This window comes from Arachis ipaensis, chromosome B2 (assembly GCF_059453495.1).
Source record: "Arachis ipaensis isolate K30076 ecotype BB chromosome B2, ASM5945349v1, whole genome shotgun sequence".
In the NCBI taxonomy this organism is placed as follows: domain Eukaryota; kingdom Viridiplantae; phylum Streptophyta; class Magnoliopsida; order Fabales; family Fabaceae; genus Arachis; species Arachis ipaensis.
This window is the reverse complement of record NC_142437.1, coordinates 112,029,898-112,054,402: the sequence shown is the minus strand read 5'-3', so window position 1 is coordinate 112,054,402 and position 24,505 is coordinate 112,029,898. Positions and strand designations below refer to the sequence as shown.

At 33.3% G+C, this 24,505-nt stretch overlaps 2 protein-coding genes across 2 annotated transcripts; one reads left to right on the top strand and one right to left on the bottom strand.

Annotated features, from left to right (window-relative positions):
• Window positions 1–2,997: 2,997 nt before the first annotated feature.
• LOC107627724 (putative protein phosphatase 2C 65) lies at window positions 2,998–6,620 on the top strand. The gene is made up of 5 exons (XM_016330546.3): window positions 2,998–3,207; window positions 3,835–4,146; window positions 4,295–4,412; window positions 4,993–5,219; window positions 6,450–6,620. Exons 1-5 carry the CDS (start codon window positions 2,998–3,000, stop codon window positions 6,618–6,620), a joined length of 1,038 nt encoding a protein of 345 aa, XP_016186032.1.
• Window positions 6,621–7,416: 796 nt separating this feature from the next.
• Window positions 7,417–11,039, bottom strand: LOC107625818 (indole-3-glycerol phosphate synthase, chloroplastic-like). Its single transcript, XM_088503795.1, has 10 exons — window positions 10,667–11,039; window positions 9,924–10,187; window positions 9,639–9,815; window positions 9,287–9,361; window positions 9,125–9,169; window positions 8,893–9,057; window positions 8,342–8,420; window positions 8,151–8,233; window positions 7,993–8,061; window positions 7,417–7,868 (listed from the first exon to the last, which is right to left on the bottom strand). Exons 1-10 carry the CDS (start codon window positions 10,799–10,801, stop codon window positions 7,782–7,784), a joined length of 1,179 nt encoding a protein of 392 aa, XP_088359921.1. The 5' UTR covers window positions 10,802–11,039; the 3' UTR covers window positions 7,417–7,781.
• Between the last annotated feature and the right edge of the window lie 13,466 nt (window positions 11,040–24,505).

Genomic DNA, 24,505 nt, shown 5'->3' with positions numbered 1-24,505 from the left:
TACTGTTTTGTATAGAATAACTACTTTCAACTCTATTCCTATAGAAATTAATAATTAGTCAGAACTAGAACTATTAGAGAGATGGAGATGGAAAATAATATTTCCGCCTTTGTCCTACCTCGCTGACATTCCTACTATATTTCAGTCCCCAAAACTTTTAAACTTCCTATTTCAATCCCAAAAAGTTTTAAACATATTCAGTGTCACACCATTAAATCTGATATAAACAATTTGTATATTGAAAAGTTAATAGCATTTAATTTCATTATGTAAGTAAAATCTATCTACCATATAAAAGACTTTTCTTTGATTTTGGAACATTAATGATTGATTATTAGTATTTGAAGTTTTGTATAAAAATAAATTAAAGAGAAAAAGTATTACAAGAATATTTTGGTTATGTTTTTCTAACATATAGAAGAAGATATGACTTAACTAGTAATATTATTAAATTCACATCGCTCATTCTATCAACTATTAGTGTTAAATAATGGAAGATAACATTGAACATAAAATTTGTTGGGATAAAGATAAGACGATTAAGGGTGTGTTTGTCAAATACTAAACACGTTTAACCTTTTTTTTCTGAACACAGAAGTGATTTTACATCCTAAAAGTGGGTTCTCTTAAAAGCAAAAAATTGTAACTTCTGCGTTCACTTAACAGGCGTTTAAGTTTGTTGCTTGTGATTATTGGCTTTAATAATTTTTTTCATAATTTTTTTATTATTTTTTATATTTTGATTTTTTATTTTTATTAAATTTTTGTTGTAATTTTGTTATAATATGAATTATTGATTTTATTAAAAAGGACGAAGTACATAAAAAAATTGATCATACATAACAATAGAGTCATAAGTAATAAAATTTTATCGTCCAAAATAATATTAAATAAAAGAATACTGAGAATATTAAAATAATTATAGAATATTTTTTATTTGATATTGTAAATTTTATCATTGTAATTTTTGTGCATTATTTATTATTCTAATTTTTTATAATATGTATTATTGTTTTTATTAGAAATGGTAAATTAAATAAAAATTAATTATAAATAATGATAAAAATATAACTAATAAAAAATTAGAACCTAAAACAATAATAAAAATAAGATTATTGAGAGTATTTAAAAAAATATTAAAATATGTTATTTTATATGTTATTTTTAATTTAATAAATAAATATTAATTTTTATTAAAAAATATTTAAAAGGTTGTCAATTTTTATATGTTATTTTTAATTTTATAAATAAAAATTAATTTTATTATAATAGTAAAAAATTATAATATACTAAATAAAATAGAGTATTATAAAAAATACTATATAAAAAATACTAAAAAAATTAAATATATTTCAAAAAATAATATTATAATTTAATATTATATTTTTTTTAATAATTAACTAATTATCTATCTAAAAGTGATTTTAACTAATATTATCCAAACAATATTCATTTTATCAAAATCAGTTTTAGTATAAAATTGACAAACATAAATCATGTTGGTATAAACTTACTTCTATTCAAAATCAATTTTATAAAATCTCTCATTCAAACTCTAGTTTGACAAACCTCAATCCAAACACACACTAAAGCGTTAGATACCAAATTAAAATTTGACCAAAATATTAAAGACAAAAATATTACTTTACCCCCAAATTATTTGTCATTTCAACTAATTTTATTTATATATATATTTAATAAAAAATAAATAAAAGAGTAAATCAATAGAAACATGTACTTATTGATACATTAGTTTCGTATAAAGATAATGAAGTAATATAAATTTGTAAACAAAAAAAGGTCGTTGAAATAGTATTATAAATAACAAAAGTTTCACCCAAAAACACAAAATGGTTAATTTATTTGACAAATTTGTTAGAGCAAAATGATATTATTATTATTATTGTTGGTGGTGTTGTTGGATTTTGGTTTTTTATGGATGATTTTAAAATGATTTGATTTTTCCTAACGAGAATTTTGATACTTTACTCTTCCACATTATGAATAGTGAGAAATGAACTTGTTAGTGCATTACTGTCTCGTGTTTAAGAGTAGAAAATACATGTCAAGAGTTTTAAAAAGTGGTAAAAAAGGTTGTACATCTTTTATTATTATTTTTTTATATCCATGCATTTGAGTCAGTAGATTTTTTTTATTAGTTTAATTTGCTTTGAGACATAAGATTGAATTTGGGCATGCGTTGATTTGAGCATGTGATTGGACATATAAATATTTTAAACTATTAATAATATAGTAAAATTAAATTTTAATATTATTTTAATCAAAAGAATATACCACAGTATTTTTTCAAAGACCAATGTTATTTGCCTCATGCAATCATACAATTCATTATAGAAATATGTTAAGTTAATACTTAAGTTTGAGTTGATTGAATTATTTAAGCACAAAAATTTATATATATTTGTACATTGTTTTTACAATAATAAGTAAAATTTTGTTTTATGTTCTGCTTGCTTTTATGTTTTCTTTTTCCTTATTTTCTTGATGTTTTCTCTAATGAAAAATTTTAAATGATTAATATTTTTCTTTTATATTTATCATGTATTTGAGCCAATATAATTCTAACGAACTTCTAATTTTTTCCGAAAAAAAGAAATGTTAGCATCCTAATATTTTCTTTTTATTTCAGTGCGTGAAAACTCTCTCTTCTAACAACATTAGTCGTTGCCACAATAAATGGAGCTGTTAACAGTTAAATTTTCAAAGAATATACAGATTTTTATTGATTAAAATAGTATATCCATTACGAAAATCTTGAACCGAATTAGGATTGAGCCAACTCAAACTATAATGTGTCTCTAATCCTAACCTTATTATAAATTAAATGACAAAAGAAAAAAAAATCCTTCTCTTGACCTTTCACTTTTATCCAAACTCCCAATCATAATTTTCCTCCCCCACCCCCAAAGAAAAAAAATAACTCATTTTTTCCTACACATTATTGGTTCTTTTATCCAGAAATCTATTGGTAGATATATGGGAAATGCTTGTACGTGTCAAGTTTCTATTGGACGAAAAGTGTATGATGCTGATGACTCTGATTCAAATAATTCAAATGATTATTTACCATATAGATATGGACATTGTGGAGCCAAGGTTATGTTAAGTGGATCCTCTAAATTTGTATCAATGTATTCCCAAAAGGGTCAAAAAGAAGTGAATCAAGATGCAATGACAGTTTGGGAGGTATAATTAATAGGATTAATCTTTTAGGTATTTTAAATATCCATCTTCTAATAGTTTTAAACATTAATCTCAGATTAATTATATATATAAAACTAAAATTATGATTAAAATTATTGAAATATCAGTATCTTATGAAATAATTGACATACTTGTTTAATTATATCACTACGAAAAAAAGTCAATGATCACGCTTTTTTTTGCTAAGCTTTAAAAGCGTGGTCAAAAGTGGTCAATGGCCACACTTTTATGAAGGTGGTGATTGATTACAGATTTGACCATGTTTTTTCTTGTTACGCTTAAAAAACGTGGCGAAAGAGGTCTATAGCCACGTTTTTATTAGGGTGACAATTGATTCGAGATTTATCCATGCTTTTTACGTAGCCATAGAGAGAAACAGGCACGCTTTTAAAGCGTGCCAATAAAGTTGTTATAGTAGCATTTTAAAAGCGTGGCCGATTCTTTATGTGTCTCATTTTTCTGCCTCTATCATTTTATTAAAATTTTTCTTCTTTTTTTTTTTTTCAATAATCAATCTCAATCATTTGCACACACAAATTTATATGATCAAATGATGAATTAGCTAGGGCAAGTAAATTGTTATCTTCAATATATATGATGTATACTCAGAACTTCACTGGAGAAAAAGACATGATATTTTGTGGTGTGTTCGATGGTCATGGTCCTCAAGGGCACAAATATGCACAAACCATATGCAATAATCTTCCTTCAAAACTCTCCACATCAATCAAAATGTCACAGCAAATTAGTAAGAGCCAACTTGGATTGGATATCAATGGTGATGAAAACCAAAACATGCCTTGTGTTTCATGGGAGGGAAGCTTTTTGAAGTCTTTTAGTGAAATGGATAGAGATCTTGCTCAGAACGTTTACATTGGTAGCTTTAGTGGCGGTAGCACTGCTGTCACTATAGTTAAGCAGGTATAATTGAAAATATCACAATTGCATTATTACTAACTATTAATATTTGCAGTTTTTTTTATTGTAACTTATAATCTGATGATATAAATTCTTAATTCATAAAATTATATTATATTAATTATTACATTACTTTTTCAAAAATTTTTAGGAAAATCAGTTGATAATTGGTAATTTAGGAGATTCTCGTGCAATTCTTTGCACAAAAACAGATGACAATTTTCGAATTCCTATTCAACTTACCGTTGACCTAAAACCAAATATTCCAAGTAAGTATTAAAGTTTATTTATAAATCTAGAAAAAATCACTTGTTTAGCTTTTAATTCCATTTGGCTTATTTATTTGTTCTTGAGGAGTTAAAACATGAAACTTTTGGAAAAATACACTTTGAAAAAATTATATATATTTATTATTTCACATATACAAATATTTAGATGTATGTTTGAAAATAATATACTACAGGATTTTCAGGCGGTTTTGAAACCAAATAGTGACAAATTTAGTGGCGGTTTTGCCAATGCAAGTACTCCAATATTGGGTGCCATAAAACATTTAGCAGCAGTTTCTAATAACATTAACATTGTTTTTAATGAGCTGTTATTTGTATAATAATTTTGATATAATTGATGTGAGTATTAGCTTATATGTTTGGATATTTTCAATTAAAAATAGCTTCAATATATATTTTTTTTTGGATTGTATAAAAAAATACTTTTATTTGATAAAATATTTTTCATAAAAGGTCATAATTGATGTGCCATTCTTTCATGCCTATGAAAATCAAAATCAAAATCAAGTCTACTATGGTTAATAAATACCTTTCTTATGATTGTCACTCATATAATCAGGTGAAGCTTCAAGAATAACTAAGTGTGGAGGCAGAATCTTTCCATCAAAAGATGATCCAAGTGGTATAAATAGAATATGGATGGCTGAAGAAGATTGTCCTGGCTTGGCTATGACAAGATCATTTGGAGATTTCTGCCTAAAAGATTATGGTCTCATCTCAGTTCCTGATGTAATCTATAGAAGAATTAACAAACAAGATGAATTTGTGGTTTTGGCCTCTGATGGAGTAAGTATATACATTATTGAAATAATAATTTTTTATTCAAAAATGTTATTTGTATACCAAAATCAGTCACTAAAATCAGTCACCAATGTATTTGTATATAAATATGTGTGGTTTAATTTATTTTTAAAGTGTATTTGTATTCTAACATATATTTTATACTGGTGACTGATTTTGGTAGCTGATTTTAGTGTACATGTAGTATTACACATTTTTATTTTAGCTAAAATAAAGAGACTGGCATATTAAATGACTATACTATTATTATATGATTTTAATTAGAGAATTAATTTTTTTTTAACAAATATCAGTAAATTTTTTAAAGGTTTAACTATTCTATCGATCCTTATAATTTTACTGAATTTTCAATTTGGTCCTTATACTTTTTTTCTTTTCAATTGGATCTCTATATCATATCAAATTTTATAATTAAATCTTTGCCGTGACAAAAATATTGGAATTAACAGAATATTCTGTTAAACAAGACGAATATGTCCAACGCTTGAATGAATATTCTATTTTGTTTAACAGAATATTTAGTTGGTTACAATATTTTTGTAACAGCAGGGACTTAATTACAAAATCTGATATGATATAAGAGCTTGTTTGGGTGAGCTTCTAAGAAAAGATCTTTTTTCGAGTTATCTTTTTTTTAAAAGATCTTATAGAAAAGTAAAAGTAATTTTATGTTTGGATATCTCATGTAAAAAGATCTTTTTATCTATCAATTATGTTTGGGTATAATAATATAAAAGTACTTTTTTGTTTATTTATTACATGAAAAATATCTTTTTTTTAAGAGAAAAAGATCTTTTAAAAAAAGATGTAAATTACAGCTTCTCAAAAAAGATGTTTTTTTTTTATTTTTCTAGTGCTTTTACTTTTACTACTAGAAATTTGCCAAACACGCTAAAAAATAAAAAAAAAGATCTTTTTTCATTGAAAAAAAATCTTTTTTTATCAAAATAATGACGCCCAAACAAGCACTAAAAACCCAATTAAAAAGAAAAAAAAATTATAGGGACCTAATTGAAAATTCGATAAAACTATAGGGACTAGTGGAGTAATTAAACATTTTTTAAACTTACATTTTATCATAAATTTTTAAATTTAAACTCCAAATCTTTTGAAAAATGAGCATTAAAAAAAGAATTATAATAAAAAATTAGTTAATGTTAGTTAATTCAAAATTAATTTTTTATATATACTTAATTATTTTTATGATATTCACAGATATGGGATGTGCTAACAAATGAAGAAGTAATTAACATAATTAGTTCAGCAAGGAAGAGGTCAGAAGCAGCAAAAACATTAGTAAAGCATGCCCTTCAAGCCTGGAAAGTCAAGTGTCCTAATGCTGCAGTTGATGATTGTACAGCTATATGTTTGTTCTTGAATAATTAACTATAATGAAATTTAAAAGAATGATAGAATGGACCCCAAATTCCAACTCACAAGGAACAAAAAGTGATAATTTAAAGGAATTAGGTCAAATCAATTCTGTTCCACACATTATATAACAAATATGGATAATCTTCAATTTGCTGCAGTTGTGAAATTCCAGAATATAATTCAAAGATAGATAGAGGATATGCTGATGTCTATTTTTTTTTTTTTCGGTTACATGCTGATGTCTATTTATTTTGTTGCTGTGTTAACATGTAGGAGGTTTTTTTTTTTTTCATTTTGGGTCAGGTTGGACAAGTTTTCATATGGGCCTGCTACTAGGCCTTAGAATTTCCCTTCATGTTGTATTATTCTTCAGCAGAGAAGAATAAAATTTTCAAACTTAGACTAGTCTAATTTTATTAGTGTGTTTAAGTAAGTATTAGATGTTAAAATTCTGCTTTATACATACAGTAATTTATTAGCTAACAGCAAATCCTTAAATAAAACTCAAATCTATAATAAATTAATTTTTAATTTGTCGAACTAAAGAATAACAAAAGAAAAATGAATTTTTTCAGACAAAAACAAAAAAGAAAGAAAGTCTAGTAAAAGAAACAGGGGATAAGGAAACAAGGACAAAATCAACCTGAATAATAATAATAATAATAATTAATTAAGTTGTTATCCGTGTCTGTGTAATTTTTGTTCGATTAGTTCTAATTTAAAATATTTGATTTTGTTCCGATATCATTAGTTTGTTAATACTAATAAAATAACATGTTAATAAAAGCTAACATGGTGTACATTTTAATTTAACAGAAATACTAAATAACTAATTTTTTTTTAATCAAGTCCAACCAATTCAAATTTATATACACTTAATTTTTTCTTCGTACATTCTTTTTCTTCCTCCTCCTCCTCCTCTTCTTCCTTCTCCTTCTCCTTCTCCTCCTCCTTCATTATCATGATCATGATTATTATTATCACTTCCTCTTCCTCCACCTCCACCTTCTCGTTCTCATTTTCTTCTTTCATCATCATCATAATCTTTTTTCTTCTGTACAATTTTTCTTCAACGTCGTCATTGTCGTCATCGTCGTAAAACAGTTGGTGAAACAGGAGAGATAATTTTGAAAGGAGGATAATAAATAATATCTGAAGAAATGTTTGGTGAAATCAACTTAGAGATATATCCTTGCCAAACAAGCTGGTGATTCCCTTCCCCGGATCATTTTGTTTTACAATAGACTCTCCAACCAAAACCTGCATAAAAGTAAAATTCTTGCACATTAACATTATATGACACAATTGCTTGCAAACACGTTGGATAAAAAAATTAAGTTAAAAAAATCACTTTATATGGACATATTAAACTTGCAATACTTACAGCTTTAACACCTGCTTCTTGTACATATGCAATATCATTTGGTGTGAACAGACCAGATTCTCCTACCATCTGAAGAAGCCATAAAACCATTAGAATGGTTTTCAAAATCAGATAACATCTCTTTCATACAACTGTAATTAACAAAGAAGGCTACTTACAATTATGTTTCTCTCACGGACAATTTTGCCTCGCTCTCCTTCAAGAAGTTTCTTCGTATTGGCGATATCCACCTCGAATGTTTCTGCAAGCCGATAAAGGTAAAGCAAAATCATTGATGATCCTAGCCTCGAAAGTTTATATATAATAAAAAATTGACCAAAAAGGATGAAAGACAAATGGTAAGGCATACCAAGATTCCGATTGTTGATGCCAATAAGCTCAATCCCCTCTATGCCAAGAACACGATCGAATTCCTTCTCGTCATGCACCTAGATGAAAAAAATCATGAGATTTTCAAAATAAGAAAAGGGTTTCTTTCCTCAGAACCATCACGAAATAAGACATTCAGTACCGAGTTGACGTAGGACTATGAGGTAATAACAAACAAGAACATGCCAAACAGATTTGAGTATCACATTCATGAAACCTTTTATAGTAATTCATGGTTTTGATTAAAGGTAACATGGTTTCAGCCTAACTCCAATTTAGTCAATCTATACCACACAACAATCAACCTCTTGCCTTCAAGAAAAGAAAATCATTACGTTAACGAATTAAATTTGTACATATGCACTATTCACACCTCAAGACTCAAATCAGGTCCACACAAAGGACAAGTTTACACTATATAACATGGTTAAATTCATAAGTAACATCATATATCAGTAAGATCACAAGGGTTATTTAATGTTGGATGTTACATGAAATTAAGGGGATGGAATAAAGAAACACTACCCATACCTCAACAAGTGCTGCCAGTCCAAGTATTTTGCATATCTTAATCATGTATTTTATGTCAAGATCAGGCAAAACAGCGGCAATTAGAAGGACCGCATCTGCACCTTTGATTCGAGCATAATAGAGTTGCCATGCATCTATGATGAACTCTTTGCACAACAAAGGACACTGCATATTTTTTAAGAGTCAATAAAATGACCTACATAAAGCATGAAACCAAATTCAGAAAACAAACCTTTACTCCAGCCTTTCTTATTAGCTCGAGGTTTTCAAAGCATCCCTGAATCAATAAGCCAGAATCAAGAGTCAGTTATTATTTAGTGGCCGAATAAGACCAACTTCACACTTGACCAAGTATTGTAATGAGTTTCTAACAATTTTTAAGTTAGTTGTTTACCTTAAAATACTTTTGATCTGTCAGAACACTTAGACATGCCACTCCACCTCGCTCGTAAGCTTGAGCAATTTCAACCTATAAGATAAGCAAACAAGAGCAATATCATGAGGAAACAAACAACTCATTTTAGTGGTCATGACAAAAGGATAAAAATAATTCAGAGGGTAAGAGATAAGAGGGAAGCAAAAGGCTTAAGATGCTCCAATGAAGAAATTGATACAGCATGAAATAATTCAAGACCTATCATTGCAAACATAACTCAAATCAAGCACTCATAATGTAACAACTTGAAAGGTGTTACAAAGAAACAAGAAATATAACAATTCTAGGCATAAAAACAAAATGGACTTACTGGATCAAAGTTCTCTCTCAAGACACCTCTACTTGGCGAAGCCTTCTTCACTTCGGCTATCAACCCCGGAAGTCCAGTTCGTTCATTTGCCGCCCTCAAAGCACCAATAAAATCACGCGTAGGAGGAGCATTTTGAAGGTCCTTCTTCAGAGAAATGAGGGGTTTTCTTTCTTTAAGCTGGAAATCAGATATAATTCAGCATTAAAGCAGTTTCTTTCAAAATATATATATATATATATATATATACAGAAAAAAATTGAGAATAAAGCAAATCAACCATCATACCTGTGAAACTTCTACATCCTTGTTCCACACAATCTCTTCCAAAATGTTACGGGGTGTATTACCCTCATTCTGCAATCGGAATTCGAAGGGTCCTACGTAATGCAAAGGAGGTCCTGTTGGTGGTCTCCTCCTTATCCTTATACCCTGGCTAGCAGCAACTTCATCTTGAAACATTCCCACTTCCCACTCCTTCACTTTCAGTGCCTCTACCACAGATTCAGCAGAGGTTGCAGCAATTGTAGCCGAACCCTCAGTAGACTCCACCTAACCAAACCATCCACAGAACCATATGGTTTAAAAAACTTATCAGGGTTCGTCCAAAATTAAAAGGCAGTGTTCTCCATTCTACATTCCAATTGAACCCAAATTCTACTTCTATAACATATATTAACATTCACAGCTTATTAAGGCTAATTATTAGAATCAATTTCATCATTTGGAATTTTTGGATTAGTCAAATTCAGCTAGTTGCAATTGACTAATTCAAATGGTTCTAATCTAATTCAAATCAAGTGAACCACATGAAATCCAACTTAGGAGCGGGAGGAAACAACAATTCAAAACATTCACAAAACCAATGATAAAATCAACTGGGGTTCCAAGACTCTGCAATATATACACCAATTGAACACAACTTCAAAATGAAAAATCAACATACCCATAAAAAATTGAGAGATTCCCATATCAATGCACAACAAAACCCCACAAAAGATATAAAATTTACGGTGGTAAAATAAATTTACCTGAGCACGGACAGAGAAAGAGAAAAAGGGCTTTCTTCTAGAAACATTCATTTGGATTGGGGTAATCCAGCTTCTGGGTCTAGAAGAGGATGAAAAGGCCTGAAAGGGTACCGTGAGAGAGGTCAAAGCTTCCATCTTGAGCACCCTCTGGCCGACGGCGATGGAGAAGGTGGAGGCTGCTAGGGCTAGTCTCTCATATGGTCATCCAAGTATAATATCCACACTTAATTAGGCCTATGATCATTCACTCATAAATGACGGTATCATATTTTTAATCTCTCAAACTCACTAACACTCATAATAATAAGGAAAGAATTTTTTTAAAACAAACACTAAGTATTTTGGTTCATAGAAATATGGATAACAACATATACATATGAAGTCTTTATATAGGTAAACTTTTATAATAAAATAATAATTCTTATAACAACTAACCTTTGACTAGTTAATTCCTTGTTCAATTTTACTTCAAATTCTTAATCATCAATCTTGAAACTTCCAATTCATGATTCTTCATTCTTTTAATATGGAGATGATGAGTGCAACTTATAGTTGTACTATTCTCTTGAATGTTCTTTAAAAATCTTCTAAGCTTCCAATATGTTAGCTTCTAGCAATATCTAGCCAATTGATAATTATTGTATTCAACTCAAACTTTGCTTCTTCAATTCTTTAATCATGTTTCATGAAAATTCTAATCCATGCAAGTTGATAGATAGCACAAGAAATTTGTAGAATCTTGGTGATGAACCATGAACTTGTAACCACTTTGAATTCAAATTGAATTTTGCCTTTGACTTTTCTAAACTTATGTTACTTCCATACCACTTGATTTAATTTTCTAAAATTGCCTCCCTTAAATTAAGCTGTAGAGTTTATCATTCAAAGCATCTTCTTTAATTTGTAAAATAACTCGGTCTTTAGCGGTTTTGTAAAGATACCAGCAGACAGCAACTTGGTCTTCAGTGGGACAGTACTCAATAAAAACTTCTTTCTCATTCACCAACTCTCTGATTTTGTGAAATCGAATATCAATATGCTTCGATTTTCCATGGAATACTAGATTTTTGCAAAGTGTAATAGCTGACTTGTTATCGCAAAATATTGTTGTTGGAGTACTTTGTTTCTTGTTCAATTCCTCAAGAATTCTTCTTAGCCAAACTGCTTGTGTTGCACAACTTGTTGCTGCTATATATTCTGTTTCTGCTGTAGAGAGTGCTACTATTAGTTGTTTCTTTGACGACCATGAAATTGCACCAGAACCAAGATGAAATACAAACCCTGAGGTACTTTTTCTTGTTTCTATATCTCCAGCCCAATCACTATCAGTGTAACCGACAAGATTCACTTCAGTAGTATTTTTGTAATAAATACCATCATTTAAAGTACCTTTGATATATCGAAGAATTCTTTTTGTCGCTTGCAAATGGTTGGTACAAGGCTCCTCCATAAATCTGCTAAGCAAATCAACTCCAAATACAATATCTGATCTAGTCGCAGTCAAGTACCTTAGACTTCCAATCAAGCTTTTGTAATATGTAGGATTTACTATTCTTCCTTTATCTTCTCTCAACAACTTGAACTTCTCTTCGATTGGAGTAGGAACTGGTTTTGAATGTTCCATTTGAAATTTCTTTAAAATATCATTTGCATATTTTTTCTGAGAAATGAAAATACCATCATCTCTTTGAACCACTTCAATGCCAAGAAAGTAAGACATCAAGCCTATATCTATCATTTCAAAGTGTTTATCATAGCCTCCCTGAATTCTGTAATTATCTTCAAATTGTTGCTAGTAAAGATTAAATCATCAACATAAAGACACACGATCAAGATATTTCCAGGTTCAACGAACTTGATATAAAGCGTATGTTCAAATGGACATCTTTTGAAACTATTCTGAGTAAAATAAGAATCAATCTTCTTGTACCATGTTCTTGGTGCTTGTTTTAACCCGTACAAGGCTTTCTTCAACTTGTAAACTTTATCTTCTTTTCCAAAAACTTTATATCCTACAGGTTGCTCAACATACACTTCTTCTTCTAAAGTGCCATTTAGAAATGCAGACTTAACATCCATTTGATATATCTTCTACTTATTTTGAGCCGAGAGTGAAATAATCATACGAATAGTATCTAATCTAACAACAGGAGAAAATACTTCAAAATAATCGATACCTGGCTTTTGTTTGTATCCTTTTGCAACTAATCTTGCTTTGAAACGATCAACTTCACCGTTGGGTTTGTACTTAGTTTTGTAAACCCATTTTACTCCAATCGACTTCTTATCTGCTGGTAAATCTGTCAGCTCCCATGTGTCATTCTTCTGAATGGCATGAATCTCCTAATCCATTGCTTTCTTCCAAGTGTTGTCTTTAGAGGCTTCTTCAAAGTTCAACGGCTCACAGTATGAAAATAGAGCAAAATTTATGATTTCTTCATCGGACGGATCGTTGTTATTGCCAACTTCATAATCTGCTAATCTAGCAGGTAGTCTCTGCTCTCTTTGTGATCTTCTAGATGATTCTGGTTGTTCGGTTGTGTCAGGTTGCCTTTCTTCTACTTCATCACATGTATTTGGAATTATAGTCAGCTGCTCTTCTGTCTTTGTGTTCCAGTCCCAGATGTCTTTCTCGTCGAACGTCACGTCTCTGCTGATGATTACTTTCTTTGTTTATGAATTGTACAACTTGTATGCTTTTGAGTCTGTGCTATAGCAAATAAAGATACACTTCTCGCCTTTGTCATCTAACTTCTTCCATAATTGATCTGGTACATGGGCATAAGCAATACACCCAAAGATTCTGAAATAATGGATGGAAGGCCGCTTTCCACTCCAAGCTTCCTCTGGAGTTTTATCACGAACACTTTTTGTTGGACACATGTTTAAAATATGAATTGCTGTTGCGACTGCTTCTGCCTTAAACTCTTTAGGCATTTGTTTTGACTTGAGTATGCATCTGACTATATCCATGATGGTTCTGTTCTTTCTTTTAGCAACTCCATTTTGTTGAGAAGTGTATCTAGTTGTTAGTTGGTGTTGAATTCCGTGTTGCTTAAACTATTCTGAACACGCAAGATATTTTGTTCTTCTGTCAGTTCTGAGAATTTTGATTTTATAGCCACTTTGTTTTTCGACAAATGCCTTTAATGTCTTAAAGACATCACATGCTTTTGATTTCTGCTTCAGAAAGTATACCCATGTATATCTACTAAAATCATCAATAAAAGTGATAAAGTACCTGCTACCATCATTACTTGGAACTTCTACAGAACAAAGATCTGAATGCACAATTTCAAGTAATCTTCTAGCTCTCCATGACTTTCCTGTAGGGAATGTATCTCTGTGCTTCTTTTCCAGTTGACAAATCTCGCAAATACAATTGGAAATATGAATCTGTGGTAGGCCAGAAACAAGTCTTTCCTTGAAAGGTAGTTTAGGCCAGAAAATGAAAATGTCCAAACTACATGTGCCACAGCCAGTTATCATCAAGTATCACAAAGCTCATGCAAGAGGGATTAACATGTTAAATTTTTAATGGAAACATTCTGTTTGAATTTATCTTTGCTTTATCTATGAACCTTCCGTTGTTGTCAAACACAGTGTAATATCCATGATAAGTTATCATCTTATATCCCTTCTCAGATAATTGCCCCATACTCAGTAAATTGTAATCAAGTTTAGGAGCATAGTAAACATCAGAAATATAACTCAGAGAACCATCCTTCAATCTAATTGGTATGTGCCCTTTTGCTTCAATAGGGATCTTTGTACTATTACCAAACTTCAATAATAGTTTAACAGAATCATCTAATGAAGAAAAGAACTCCTTTCTACCAGACATATGATTACTACAAGCATTATCTAAGTACCATATATTTTCATCTTCAACACATGAATTTCTTGTAAAAAATAAAGTCTGAGTACCCGGATTATCATTAGTATTTTAATGATGTTTTTCTAAAACGTGTGCTTGATTGTTATTCATCATTTTGAATATGCAATCTGCTGCTTTGTGTCCATACTTTCCACAATGAAAACAGTTGAAATTAGTTCTTTCTTGATAAAAATTGCCTCGACCTCTTCCTCGGTTGACAAGCCTGAAATTCGTTCCACCTCTTCCTTGATTAGGTGGTGTAAAATTGTTATAACTTCCTTGGTTGTAATTGCCACGACCTCTATCTCTGAAACTTCCTTTACCTCTATTTTGAAGATTGAAACCACGTCCTCGTCCTTCTTGTGTACGGCTTGATTCTGCAACATTGCTTAAATTCACTCGTTTTTTTAGGGCTTCCTTGGTTGATCTTTCTGACTTCTCTAGTATTCTACTGATGTGACTTTCCATGGTTCCTTGCAACTCTGTAATCATCATAGTATCCATATCGTGGGACTCTAGTATCGTAGTCACCATATGGTCATACTTCATCGGCATGGTGCGAAGAATTTTCTCCACCACTTTGCTATCGGGCATATCTTCTCCATAGACTCTCATCTTATTGATAAGGTCTGTAACACGAGTAAAATATTGCTCAACGGTTTTTAAGCTAGACATCTCATACCTTTCATATTCTCTTCTGAAAGACTGTAGCTTTGCTTTTTGAGCTTTATCTACGCCTTTATATGACAGCTTCAACGTGTTCCATGCTTCTTTTGCACTTTTGGCATTTGCTATTTTGCCAAACACAGTATAATCTACACCTTGATGAATTTAAGATGGCGCCAATTAATCTCTCCTCTGTCGGGCAGCATCTGCTCCTTCTTGGAAATCTGGTTCAATGAAATTTCACAGGTTCTGGGTCTTCAAATGGGTAGACATCAAAGTCTCCCAATAACTATAATCAAGTTTCCCATCTAACTTGGGACCAGACCACACAATATTGAAAGTGTTTGCCATACCGAATCTATGAATAAATGTAAACCTCGATAAATTAGTAGATAATTAGTCAATAAATTAGTTTTTAATAAGAAAAATTAGAAATGCGAATATTATATCAAATTAGGATAGAGCTCATCGAAACGAGAATTTTGACACTAATTTCGAAGAAATCAGTCCAAATTCAACCGAACAAGCCGAACTGGTTGAATCGGACCTAAACTAGGTTGTTGGTCCAACCGGACCAATACTTTAAATGAGCCTGGAAGCCCTTTCTTCTTCATTTCACCTGCAGCAGCGTGAAAAGCCCCAGGGAGAAGAAAACACTCCCGAACCCCCTACGGCAAATTTCCAACTCCCGTAACTCCTCCGTCTGAGCTCCAATCGCCGCACCGTTTGCGACCACGCGTTCACCGCATTGAACTCTACGTTTCTACCGGTACAATTTCATAGGTAACTTGTTATTTCAGCTTAGCCTCTTCTTTCCCCCAATTTTTTAATTATGAATAGGAATGTTGAATTTCTTTGATTTCTGATGTTTTAAGATCCAATTAGCTTGAGGAAAACGTTCACTCTTGCTTATGTGAAGCTTGAGTAAGGTGAGGATACGATAATTTTATTTTAATTTCATTAAATTTGAACTTTGAGTATTAAATTGGATATATATGTGTTATGAATGTGTATTAGGTTGTGAATAAATAATTGGAGCTTGGAATTGTGAATATTGAAACTTGGAGAAAGCTGATTAGTTGAATTTTGAAGGGGCTGCCTTGGTTTTAAATAATTTTCTTTGGTCGTTACGTGAAAATCGGCCAAGGTATGGTTTAGGCTTCTTCCATTTAATATATAATGTTCTGTGAAAACTTAGGCTAGATGACCATAGGATAAGTTGGATTGCATGTGTATATTTAATACTTAGTATCATATTGATGAACATGGTTGGCTTGGTGCTTGTTGATTAACTAGTGATTTGGTGAATTATTGATTTGAGGTATAACTATTGTGGAGGTTGTTGTGATAATGAGGTATTTTGTGTTAAAAGCCTAGGATTTGTGAACTATGATTCTTAGTTGAATTTTGGTTGTTGGATTTGAATATTGTATGAGTATAATTGTTGATATGAGGTAGATTTATTGTGGTGATTGTTATGATGATGAGGAAGGGTATGTTGAATTGAAAACAACGCAGGTTTGGACCCGAAAAGGGTGGCAAAGTCCGAGTTTTAGAGGAGATGCTGCCAAAATTTTATAAAAATTAGAGATTTTATTTATATGATTATTTAAAAAGATTTAGATTCAAAGGTTATATGGTTTGAGTTTGAGTTATTAAGAAAAGTGATAGTAGGATAACATTGAATCACTTTTATAAACGTTAGGGATACAAATAGGACGATTTAAACGTTAGGGACACAAATAGAACTTACCCCAAACGTTGGGGACAAATACAATACTTTACTCGTTTTAAGTTTGATTCATTTAGAAAAGAATGAATTATGTTTTGAAATGGAACTATTGATGGATGGAATGGGAGGTGTGATAATGAAGGATAAGGATTGAATATGATTGATGTATGATGATGAATGTGATGCGATTGAGAATGATGTGGATGTTGATAAATTATAATTGAATTATTTATATGGCTTATGAATTTGAACGATCTGAGATACGAGATTCTCTGGATAAAGTACCGTGGCTTGCCACCACATGTACCAGGTTAAAAACTCGATACTCTATTGACCCTACGACATAAGTGTGACCGGGCACTATATAAATTCCCGAAAATGTAACCCTCATTGAGTAATATTGATTATTTAAGAAAAAGCTATGTATAGACTCTTGGGGATGCACGTCGGGGGACAGTCTAAATATTTTCAAACTTGTCGGATTGGCTGGATAACCGACAGATGAGTCTCATCAGCCGTAGGACAGGCATGCATCATCTGCATATTACTTGAATTACTTGCTTGTGCATTAGTTGGGTGTGCCTAACTGTATTTGCCATGTTAAATGTGTAATTGTTACCTGCTATATTTGTAACCTTCTTGTGCTTGCTTATATTTGTTTTAACTGTCTGTGAAATACTGAAGGAAGTGGAGGTATGGAGGAACGACAATATGGGGTTTAGATTTAAGGTTAAGTTAAGTCAAGTTTAGGTACTCTTAGAAAACCACCTTTTATGGCTTCTGTTTAATACTTTAAGCTCTATAATCTGAGTGTCAGCGTTCTAGGATTGCCTCTGGCATTTCCAAGACCTTATATATTATGTGTGTGGCACCTTTACCATACTGAGAACCTCCGGTTCTCATTCCATACTATGTTGTTAATTTCAGATGCAGGTCGAGAGGCATCTCGTTAGGCGTCTGGACTCTTGAAGCGGAGTGGTTACTGGGTTATTTTGTTATGCTATGATGTATATATATGTACTTAACTTTCTCTCCACATAACTTATTCTTTTTGATCCTCCTAGAGGTGTATGGAGAGGCAGAATTTTGTTTATGTACATTTGGATTTTGGATATGTATATATATGTATATATATGTGTGTATATTCTCTGGCCAGTCTTGACTTCGCAGGCTGAGTCAGGAGCTCGTTATTTTGTATCTTTGACTCTCTGTTTCTGTTTTGGGTTACTTTACACTTGACAGCTGTAGCTTTCTTAGCATGCAAGTTAACTCGTTTCTTGAGTGTTGCGTTTTTATTCTGCGATTTTTATTTGCTCTATTCTTCAAGGCTCCTAGCATATTATAATTCTTTTGCTATTATATATATATACATTTTATTTTAGAGGTCGTAATACCACACCACCTCTGTTTTACGACTTAAACGTAAAGCTCTGTATGGTAGGGTGTTACATTATGGTATCAGAGCAGTTCGTTCCTATAGAGCCTGAAAAATAGACTGATTGTGCCTCTGTGCATTCTCTGTGTATGTGTTTATGTGCTATTAGGATATCTGACTGATATATATGGCATAAACATTTGTGAGCATGCATTTGGAACTTAAAGCATTAGACCTGCGATATTGAGACTGATCAACTTAATATCACTTGTTTGGTGTGTATAGGGACCAGATGTCAACACGCGGACGCGGACGCGGACGAGGTAGAGGTAGGATAGGCACTATTACTCTTGTCCCCGCGGGGACTGATCCAGTAGACTTTATGGCTTCCCTGAGAAATATGGCTGCAGCAATGCAGGTGACAGCCGAGGAACTGGGTAATCAGATAAATCAGGGTAATCATGGAAACAATAATGATGAGGATGGTCCTATGACACTTGCTACATTTCTGAAAGTTCGTCCTCTGACCTTCAGGGGGAACCTCAAATCCCACTGATGCAGATAATTAGATTCAGGCTATGGAACGGGCATTACAGTCCCAACAGGTTCCTGAAGAGCAATGGGTTGAATTTGGAACTTATCAGTTGTAAGGTGAAGCTCAGTATTAGTGGCATGGGACCCGATGTATCCTACAGCCTGATGGTGCTGCAATTCCTTGGGAGGTTTTTCGGATAGAATTCTATAAGAAATACTTTCCTAATTCAGCCAAAAATGCCAAAGAACTTGAATTAATGCAGTTAAAGCAGGGACAAATGACCGTTGCTGAGTATACTAGTAAGTTTGAGGAGTTGTGTCACTTTTCTCGTATTTGTCAAGGTGCGCCTGAAGATTTTGCTGAATGGAAGTGTATTAAATACGAGGGAGGTATTCGGAGCAATATTCTGAGCTTCGTTGCCCCAATGGAGATCAGGGTGTTTTCTGAACTGGTGAATAAGAGTAAGGTGGCTGAAGATTGTGTGAGAAAGGCGGCAGCAGAGAAAGGGAGTTTGAGGGTGCCTTTTCAGAGGCCTTTAGGGAGAAACTTTGCTCTGAGAGGTAGGAATTTCAAGCGTGGAGTCTTTGTTCCGTAGCAGACTCAGGGTCAAGGCAATTATAGAAGGCCGAATACTAATGTCAATCAGGGAAGAAGGTTTGGGAAGCAACCACAACAGGATCTGAATTGTCAGAAGTGTGGAAAGTATCACCCTGGAGTTCCGTGCAGGTTAGGACTTGGAGTATGCTATTCCTGTGGACAGACCGGGCATATGGCCACTCATTGCCCAGAAAAGAAGAAGTATGAGACTGGTAGGGTGTAGCAGCCGGGGAGAGTATACACCACTTCTACAATAGGTGATGAGGAATCTGAGACACTGATTAGAGTTAATTGTGAAATGGCTGGTAAAATCTTAAACGCTTTATTTGATTCAGGAGCAACTCATTCATTTATTGCAATTGAAAAGGCCAATGAGTTAGGATTGAGAATGGTGATTTTAGGTTATGATTTGAAAGTATATAATGCTACTCATGAAGCTATGGTGACTAGGATAGGATGTCCACAAGTTTCTTTTCGAGTACAACAGCATGAATTTGTGTATGATTTGATTTGTTTGCCTATGACTGGTCTTGATCTCATCTTGGGATTGGATTGGTTATCTAAGAATCATGTTTTTCTTGATTGTTCTGAGAAGTCAGTACAGTTTATGCCGGAAGGGTCAGAAGCACCGGTTGTAGTGAATAGTTAATATTTGAATTCTATGATAATAAACTGTTCTGGAACTAAATGTCAGAGTATTATGTTATTAACTGCGAGAGTATCAGGTGATGATAAGAGTTTAGAGCAGATTCCGATTGTATGTGAATTTCCAAATGTGTTTCCGGATGATATTAATGAATTTCCACCTAACCGGGAGGTCGAATTTGCAATTGAGTTGGTACCTGGAACCGGTCCAATTTCGATTACTCCTTATAGGATGTCACCTTTAGAAATGGCTGAACTGAAGGCTCAACTAGAAGATCTGTTGGGTAAGCATTTTATTCGACCAAGTATTTCTCCGTGGAGAGCGCCAGTGTTACTGGTAAAGAAGAAGGATGGGAGTATGCGGTTATGTGTCGATTATCGGCAATTGAATAAGATCACTGTGAAGAATAAATATCCGTTGCCTAGAATTGATGATCTAATGGATCAGTTACAAGGTGCCGGTGTGTTTTCTAAGATTAATTTGCAATCCGGGTATCATCAGATAAGGGTTAGAGACGAGGATATTCCGAAAACTGCTTTCAAGACGCGTTATGGTCATTATGAGTATACAATGATGTCTTTTGGGTTAACTAATGCCCCGGCAGTATTTATGGATTATATGAACAGAATTTTCTGACCATATCTAGACAATTTTGTTATTGTCTTCATTGATGACATTCTTGTTTATTCTAAGACTGAAGAAGAGCATGCTGATCACTTGCGAACTGTGTTGCAAATTCTGAGAGACAGGAAGTTATATGCTAAGTTATCTAAATGCGAGTTCTGAAAGAGTGAGGTGAAGTTTCTCGGTCACGTGGTGAGTAAACAGGGAATAGCTGTAGATCCTGCTGAGGTGGAAGCAGTAATGAATTGGGAGCGACCAACTTCAGTGACAGAGATCAAGAGTTTCCTAGGTTTGGTGGGGTATTATCGGAGATTCATTAAGAGATTTTCACAGCTCGCCTTACCTTTAACTAAGTTGACTAGGAAGGATACGCCTTTTGTTTGGTCTCTGAAATGTGAAGAGAGCTTCCAAGCACTGAAGCACAGATTAACTACTGCACCCGTGTTAGTATTGCCTGAACCAAGTGAGCCGTTTGAACTGTACTATGATGCATGCTGAAGAGCTTGGGGTGTGTTCTGATGCAGCACCAGAATGTTGTAGCATGCGCCTCACGACAGTTAAGGCCGCATGAGATGAACTACCCGACACATGATTTGGAACTTGCTGCTGTTGTGTTTGCTTTAAAGATTTGGAGGCATTATCTTTATGGCATTAAGTTTTATGTTTTCTCAGACCATGAGAGTTTGAAGTATCTTTTTGAGTAGAAAGAGTTGAATATGCGTCAGAGGAGGTGGATGGAGCTTCTGAAAGATTATGATTTTGAATTGAATTATCATCCAGGAGAAACGAATGTTGTGGCGGACGCTTTGAGTCGGAAGTCTTTATATGTAGCTTGGATGATGCTACGGGAGGAAGAGTTACTGAAAGCATTTCAAGGTTTGAATTTGGGAGTTAGAGAAGAATTTGGAATTCTGTGTTTGAGTCAGTTGCAGATTTCAAGTGATTTTAAATCAGAACTTCTGAAGGCTCATCGAGATAGTGAAACGTTACGTAAGGTATTACCAGCAGTTGAGCAGGGAAAACAGTGGAGAGTGTCAAAAGGTCAGGATGGTTTATGGAGGTTCAAGAATCGGATTATTGTGCCTGATGTTAGAGACCTGCGATAAAGTATCTTGAAGGAAGCTCATAAGAGTGGGTTCTCAATTCATCCAAGGAGTACCAAAATGTATCAAGATCTGAAAGCGATGTTCTGGTGGCCAGGGATGAAGAATGATGTGGCATTACACGTATCTAAATGTTTAACGTGTCAGAAGGTTAAGATTGAGCATCAGAGACCATCAGAGACCCTTCAGCCTTTGGAGATTCCACAATGGAAATAGGAGAGTATCGCAATGGATTTTATGATAGGTTTGCCTAAAACCCGATCTGGTTGTGACGCTATTTGGGTGGTTGTGGATCGATTGACAAAGTCATCTCACTTTCTTCCCATTCGAATAAGTTGCACAATGGAGGAATTGGCTCGAATGTATATCAAAGAGATTGTCAGGTTGCATGGCGTGCCTTTTACCATTATATCTGACAGGGATCCTCATTTTAAATCAAGGTTCTGGGGAGCTTTTCAACGTGCATTTGGGACTCAGTTAAGTTTGAGTCTTGCATATCATCCTCAGACAGATGGTCAGTCAGAGAGAACAATTCAGACCTTAGAGGATATGCTAAGGGCCTGTGTTTTGGACCAACCAGTGAGTTGGGATCGGTATATGCCATTAGTGGAATTTGCTTATAATAGCTACCATGTGAGCATCGGAATGGCTCCATATGAAGCTTTGTATGGCAGAAAATGCCAGTCTCCACTATGTTGGCATGAAACTGGAGAAAGAAATTTGTTAGGGCCTGAGATGATAGCTGAAACTACTAAACAGATAAAAAAGATTCGTAATCGAATGCTTATAGTCCAGAGTCGTCAGAAGAGCTATGCTGATCAAAGGCGAAAGCCTTTGGAGTTTGAAGAATGAGAACATGTCTTTCTGAAGGTAACACCAACCACTGGAGTGGGAAGAGCTATTAAGACTAAAAACTGAATCCCCGTTATATTGGACCGTTTGAGATCCTGAAGAGAATTGGGCCAGTGGCTTATAGAATTGCCTTACCACCGTATCTTTCGAATTTGCATGACGTGTTTCATGTGTCATAGCTTTGGAAGTATACTCCTGACGCAAGTCATATTCTGGAACTAGAACCAATCCAAGTAAGAGAAGATCTAACACTTCTAGTAATTCCAGTGAGAATTGATGATACTAGTATTAAATGATTACGCTGGAAGGAAGTATCATTGGTAAAATTAGCTTGGAGTCGAGCTGGTATCGAGGAACATACCTGGGAGCTCGAATCAGATATGTGAAAGGACTATCCACATCTCTTTTCAGGTAACTAGATTTGAATTTTGAGGGCAAAATTCTTTGTTAGGTGGGTAGGATGTAAACCCCGATAAATTAGTAGATAATTAGTCAATAAATTAGTTTTTAATAAGAAAAATTAGAAATGTGAATATTATATCAAATTAGGATAGAGCTCATCGAAATGAGAATTTTGACACTAATTTCGAAGAAATCGGTCCAAAATTGGACCGAACGGGCCATACTAGTTGAACTGGACCCGAACCGGATTGTCGATCCAACCGGACCAACACTTTAAATGAGCCCGAAAGCCCTTTCTTCTTCATTTCACCTGCAGCAGCGTGAAAAGCCCCAGGGAGAAGAAAACACTCCTGAACCCCCTACGGCAAATTTCCAACTCCCGTAACTCCTCCGTCCGAGCTCCAATTGCCGCACCGTTTGTGGCCACGTGTTCACCGCATCGAGCTCTATGTTTCTACTGGAAGAATTTCATAGGTAACTTGTTATTTCACCTCAGCCTCTTCTTCCCCCAATTTTTGAATTATGAATAGGAATGTTGAATTTCTTTGATTTCTGATGTTTTAGGATCCAATTAACTTGAGAAAAACGTTCACTCTTGCTTATGTGAAGCTTGGGTAAGGTGAGAATACGATAATTTTATTTTAATTTCATTAAATTTGAGCTTTGAGTATTAAATTGGATATATATGTGTTATGAATGTGTATTAGGTTGTGAATAAATAATTGGAGCTTGGAATTGTGAATATTGGAACTTGGAAGAAGTTGATTAGTTGAATTTTGAAGGGGCTTCCTTGGTTTTAAATAATTTTCTTTGGTCGTTACGTGAAAATCGGCCAAGGTATGGTTTATGTTTCTTGCATTTAATATATAATGTTCTGTGAAAACTTAGGCTAGATGACCATAGGATAAGTTGGATTGCATGTGTATATTTAATACTTAGTATCCTGTTGATGAACATGGTTGGTTTGGTGCTTGTTTATTAACTGGTGATTTGGTGAATTATTGATTTGAGGTATAACTATCGTGGAAGTTGTTGTGATAATGAGGTATTTTGTGTTAAAAGCCTAAGATTTGTGAACTATGATTCTTAGTTGAATTTTGGTTGTTGAATTTGAATATTGTATGAGTATAATTATTGATCTGAGGTAGATTTATTGTGGTGATTGTTATGATGATGAGGAGGGTATGTTGAATTGATAAGAACGCAGGTTTGGACCCGAAAAGGGTGGCAAAGTCCGAGTTTTAGAGGAGATGCTGCCGAAATTTTATAAAAATTAGAGATTTTTTTATATGATTATTTAAAATGATTTAGATTCAAAGGTTATATGGTTTGATTTTGAGTTATTAAGAAAATGAGTATGTTTTAAGTTTGATTCATTTAGAAAAGAATGAATTATGTTTTGAAAAGGAACTATTGATGGATGGAATGGG

Excerpts from the sequence above, each read along its gene's own strand:
- LOC107627724 (XM_016330546.3), top strand. The coding sequence starts at position 2,998 with ATGGGAAATGCTTGTACGTGTCAAGTTTCTATTGGACGAAAAGTGTAT. Across the intron at positions 3,208-3,834 it reads ATGCAATGACAGTTTGGGAG|AACTTCACTGGAGAAAAAGA; the intron begins GTATAATTAATA and ends ATGTATACTCAG. Across the intron at positions 4,147-4,294 it reads CTGTCACTATAGTTAAGCAG|GAAAATCAGTTGATAATTGG; the intron begins GTATAATTGAAA and ends AAAAATTTTTAG.
- LOC107625818 (XM_088503795.1), bottom strand. The coding sequence starts at position 10,801 with ATGGAAGCTTTGACCTCTCTCACGGTACCCTTTCAGGCCTTTTCATCC. Across the intron at positions 9,170-9,286 it reads CAGATCAAAAGTATTTTAAG|GGATGCTTTGAAAACCTCGA; the intron begins GTAAACAACTAA and ends TTATTGATTCAG. Across the intron at positions 9,058-9,124 it reads TAAGAAAGGCTGGAGTAAAG|TGTCCTTTGTTGTGCAAAGA; the intron begins GTTTGTTTTCTG and ends AAAAATATGCAG.